Below are 5,054 nucleotides of genomic sequence, written 5' to 3' on the forward strand. Positions count from 1 at the left end.
GCTCGCCGGGGCCCGAGGGCCACTTCCCGGGCCACCTGGTGGACGTCAGCGGCGCCGGGACGCTGTCCCACAGCTACCAGTATGAGGTGTGCCTGACGGGAGGTACTGGGACCAGTGAGTTCAAGTTCATCAAGCCCATTCTCCCCAACTTCCTTGCTCAGGGTGAGGAGGGTGTTAATGAGGCAAGTCCGGTTCAAGGGTAAGTTTGAAGTCAGTTAAGTATTAATAAGCGTCTAATGGAGCCCAGTATAAGTTAATTGGTGGGAATTTCCACTGCTTTGCTCATTGGTGGTATTATTATTAGGAAAGTCTCTTGTTCCAATTCATTACATACTTTTGGTGTTTCTGAAGTGTTGCTTTGTGAAATGGCAGCAATTTCTTTGTATTCTTATTGGTGATAGTTTTTACTGTAACTTAATTCAGTTTAAATTGTGAAGGCATTTTCTGTTTTACAGAAGTCTTTACATTTAAAGTTAGAACACATTTTCTGAACATTACCTTCCCCAGTTCCTAGATAATTTTCCAGGCCATATTTGTAAATGTTTCCTAACTCAGGATTATTCTCCACCCTACCTCCCCACTTTCTGAATAGTTTTTATATACTCTTAAGCTGTTGTAATTTTTGTTCTGCGAACTCACATTGGGTAAAATGAACAGGTATAGTCATTAATAACAAGGCATGCACACACATTGTTCTAAATATATACTTTTAAAGTGTATATGCATGGAAATGATAGAGATTGTGAGAAACTTGACTGTTGGCTTCCACAAATCCATATATCTTAAAGGTACTCAATAAATCAATATTTTAAAGTGCCATAAAATAACTAGCACATGTTCTGTCATTTTCAAAGACAAGCTATTTTTTCATGCTTTCTATTTAAATTTTTTAAAAATTGCCTCTTTCAATCCTTCCCTTTAAAAACTATCATTTTATTTATGAAAGTCACCTATTAACTTTGAGCACTTCATTAAAATCTAAAACATTTGAGGGAATATAATGTTTTTGTCCTTGACCAAATTTTAGAAACTTCAATGTAGTTTGGATTACATTACATTTTCCAAAAATTTGTGGTGCACTTATGATTCAATTGAAAATAAGCCTGTAGCAAAAATACTTATCTTGGTCTACTCTATTTTGATTTTTGTTTTGCATTAACTTTATTTGTATTTTTGTCTTTCTGTTTCTTAGAGCTTTACAGTGCTTTTTCTTTCGAGGTGCTTGAATTATGTTTCCCAAGGCTCCCACACTAGCACAATGATAGGAAGTTTGCAGGTTTTAATAAAAAATTTGAATGATTGACTGAAATAAAGAATTGTCTTTGTTTTACCTGTGATATACTGATGTTTAAATACACTAAAATATTCACAGGGCAAAATTTATATTGATCTCTAAAGTATAGGCATTTTAAAAATTATGTAAAATTAAAATTAATCATATATATAGTTTTTGGTTATTAGTTAAACTGTACAATTAATCAAACATTTAGTTATCAGCCCTAGTGTCTCTTTAACATATTTTTCCTTTTCTTCCTCTTTTAGTTTCCTCTCCTGCCCATTAGCTTAGGAAATACATATGAAAAAAATTACCTTCTATTTTCTAATTTAAATTACCTTCCATAGTTCCTTAAACGGTTGATCCAAATTTCTTCTTACAATTCATTTTCTAATCCATACTTTACAATAAAATGTTAATTATTAGTGTTCTTCAACTATTTAACAATTTTATATTTTATGTTATTCAGTAACATTATAATGTGATATTAAAAGAGCTCACTCTGAGGGCCTTCCCTGGTGGTGCAACAGGTTAAAGCACAGCATTATGAAGCTATCCTCAGCCACTGCAGCATGAATTCGATTCCCAGCCAGGGAGGTGACCCACATGGTGTGGCAGACCCTGTGGGTCTTCTGACCCTCCCACTCTTCCTATATTTCAGTCAGTCTGCCTGTTCTGCTCCCCTCTCTGTCTCTAGTGAATCCTCTGACCCTCCCACACCTCTGGCCTATACCCCAGTTCTTACATGCATAAATAAATACATCTTAAAAAATAAATAAAAGATCTCACTTTGAGATTAGCAGTGGTCTAGTGCACTATCTTCATATCAGAAGTCTCTAATTAACCAATTTATTGGCTGTAGGATTTTGCATAAGTTACATAATTTCTGCATCCCCTAAAATTATAAATTATTTCAATAGTTTGCAGTCACAATTAAATAAAATAATACAAAGATATAGAAGCATAATTGTTATTTTTAGCATCACTAATATGAAAAGTAGGTTTAACAGATGAGCCTTCATTTACATTGCTGATAATTTTGAAGTCTGTTAAACAAGTGGTATTTGTGATGTTTTTCTGCCTAAAACATTGCAATAATCTCCTTTCATTCCTAGAATAAGATCCAACTGCCCATATTTGGCCAGTTTAGCTCTCCAGCCAGATCATCCTACTTAGTCTCAAGACACTAAGTTTTGGATACACAATCCTTCCTTTTCTAAAATAGCTTTGCTTTCCTGTCATAGGGCTTTCTATATCAGTATCTTATATAAAGAATCTACATTCTACAGTCAACCTAGAAACCACTCATCCTTCATATTTCAGTGGTGTGGCACTTATATGGAGAACCTTTCTCACCCTTCCCCATTCAGTTAGGCTCCTCTATTGCATATTTTCTGTGCACTCAGTACATCTCTAATATAGCACTTTTCACACATTTTGAACAATCTATTAAAGTCTGTCACCCCATTACATGGAAGATTATATAAGACTATTAAACATGATCTGTCTTGTTACCACTATATTCCTAACTTCTACAGACTCACTAAATATGCACAGATGAAATATAAATGTGCAGCTAAAACTTAACATGATGAAATGAGTAATTATAAAATTACTATGTAATAAAAAGGAGAAATATGGTGTTCCTTGCATGAGTGTGAAGATATGTAAGGAAGTAGGCACCTGTAATCCTCTGGATCTTCCTCAGGATATGATCTATTGTAATTTTTTGTCACCTTGCTTGAGGTCTTCGCATAGCATTTTTATGACCATCAATGCAACTCGTGCACATTTAACAAAAAATCTAAAAAGTAAACAAACCCCCAAATAGGATAGTGATGCATGTCATCCTTTAGAGAAAAATCTTTTATGCAGTAGTTCTAGCTCTGTGGGAACAGATTTAGCAGCTGCCCACTTTCTGCAAATCATATATACAAATACTCTGTTGTGGACAGTCAGGCCCTAAAGGAAAAAATTCATTTCATTTCTCTAGTAAACTCGTATACCAAAGAAATTCCATCAGTAGCGTCGGGTGAGTGTGGTAAGAGGAATAAGCAAATTTAAACTCAAACCAAAACACCGAAACACCTTCTCTAAGTTTTGAAACTGCTAGCGAACGCATGGTGGCGCTGTTGACTAAGAAGGAGAATTAAACCACAGTGTGCAAACTACGTAATGCACCGATCCCGTGGGGGTAAACTAGGGGTTGTGAGTGTGAGCAGATTTTAAGGAAGCAAATCTGACCTTCTGGAAAGGAATGGTCGCTAGTCCTTCTTCAAAGTTTGAGAGGCAAAAGACTGCATTTCCCAGGGCTATCAGAGGCTGAACTTGACTATTTCTTGGAGGAACCTGGCAGAAAGAGCAATGGAGGCCGGAGGGGAGCGCTTTCAGAGACAAAGGCAAGTCCTGTTTCTCTTTGTTTCTCTGTGTGGGTCTCTGCTTGGGTCGGAGTCAAGACGCTACTCCGTGGCTGAGGAAAAGGAGAGGGGCTTTTTAATAGCCAACATAGCAGAGGACCTGGGGTTGAGTGTAGGGGAATTAGCGGCGAGGGGGGCCCAAGTTGTGTCTAAAGGAAACAGACAGTATTTTCAGCTCAGTCCCCAGACGGGTGATTTGCTCCTGCTGGAGAAATTGGATCGGGAGGAGCTGTGTGGCCCCACAGAGCCATGTACACTTCACTTTCAGATACTATTGCAAAACCCTTTGCAATTTATCACAAATGAGCTCCATGTCACAGATGTAAATGATCATTCTCCGGTATTCTTTGAAAACGAAATGCAGCTGAAAATCCTAGAAAATACTCCACCAGGAACAGTAATTCCTTTGGGAAATGCTGAGGATTTGGATGTGGGAAGAAATGGCCTCCAAAATTACACCATTACTCCTATTTCCCATTTCCATGTTCTCACACGTAGTCGTAGGGACGGAAGGAAGTACCCAGAGCTAGTGCTGGACAAATCGCTGGACCGGGAAGATCAACCAGAGCTTAGATTAACGCTCACGGCGCTGGATGGCGGCTCCCCACGCCTCTCTGGGACAGCCCAGATCCACATCCTGGTCTTGGATATAAACGACAACGCGCCAGAATTTACACAGTCGCTCTATGAAGTTCAGATTCTAGAGGACAGTCCGGTTAACTCTGTTATTGTTACTGTCTCAGCCTCGGATTTAGACACAGGAAAATTTGGGACAATAGCATATGCATTTTTTCATGCTTCTGAAGAAATTCTTAGCACTTTTCAACTAAATCCAGATACTGGTGATATCCAACTAGTTAAGAACCTGAATTTTGAGGCTATTAATACTTATGAGTTTGACATAGAAGCCACGGATGGCGGAGGGCTTTCAGGAAAATCAACTGTGGTAGTTCAGGTGGTTGATGTGAACGATAACCCACCAGAACTGACCTTGTCGTCAATTACCAGCCCTATCCCGGAGAACTCGCCAGAGACTGTGGTAGCCATTTTCAGTGTTTCTGATCTGGACTCTGGCGATAACGCGAAGTTGATGTGTTCCATAGAGAATGGTCTGCCCTTTGTCCTGAAACCATCTATAGAGAATTTTTACACCCTAATGTCAGAAGGAGCACTGGACAGAGAAAGCAAAGCCGAGTACAACATCACGATCACCGTCTCGGACATGGGCACCCCCAGGCTGCAGACCCAGCACAACATCACCGTGCTGGTGTCCGACGTCAACGACAACGCCCCCGCCTTCAGCCAAAGCGCCTACACGCTGCTGGTGCGCGAGAACAACAGCCCCGCCCTGCACATCGGCA

At 39.3% G+C, this 5,054-nt stretch overlaps 1 protein-coding gene across 1 annotated transcript in view; it reads left to right on the top strand.

The window, feature by feature from the left end:
• PCDHB3 (protocadherin beta 3) overlaps window positions 1-5,054 on the top strand; it is an 8,834-nt gene that overhangs the window by 2,338 nt on the left and 1,442 nt on the right. The window contains exon 2 of the mRNA XM_012727761.1: window positions 4,990-5,051. Within this exon, the coding sequence (XP_012583215.1) occupies window positions 4,990-5,051 (62 nt within the window). The remainder of the gene's footprint in view (window positions 1-4,989; window positions 5,052-5,054) is intronic.

Source organism: Condylura cristata, unplaced genomic scaffold, assembly GCF_000260355.1.
Source record: "Condylura cristata isolate star-nosed mole 26May11 unplaced genomic scaffold, ConCri1.0 scaffold00021, whole genome shotgun sequence".
Classification (NCBI taxonomy): domain Eukaryota; kingdom Metazoa; phylum Chordata; class Mammalia; order Eulipotyphla; family Talpidae; genus Condylura; species Condylura cristata.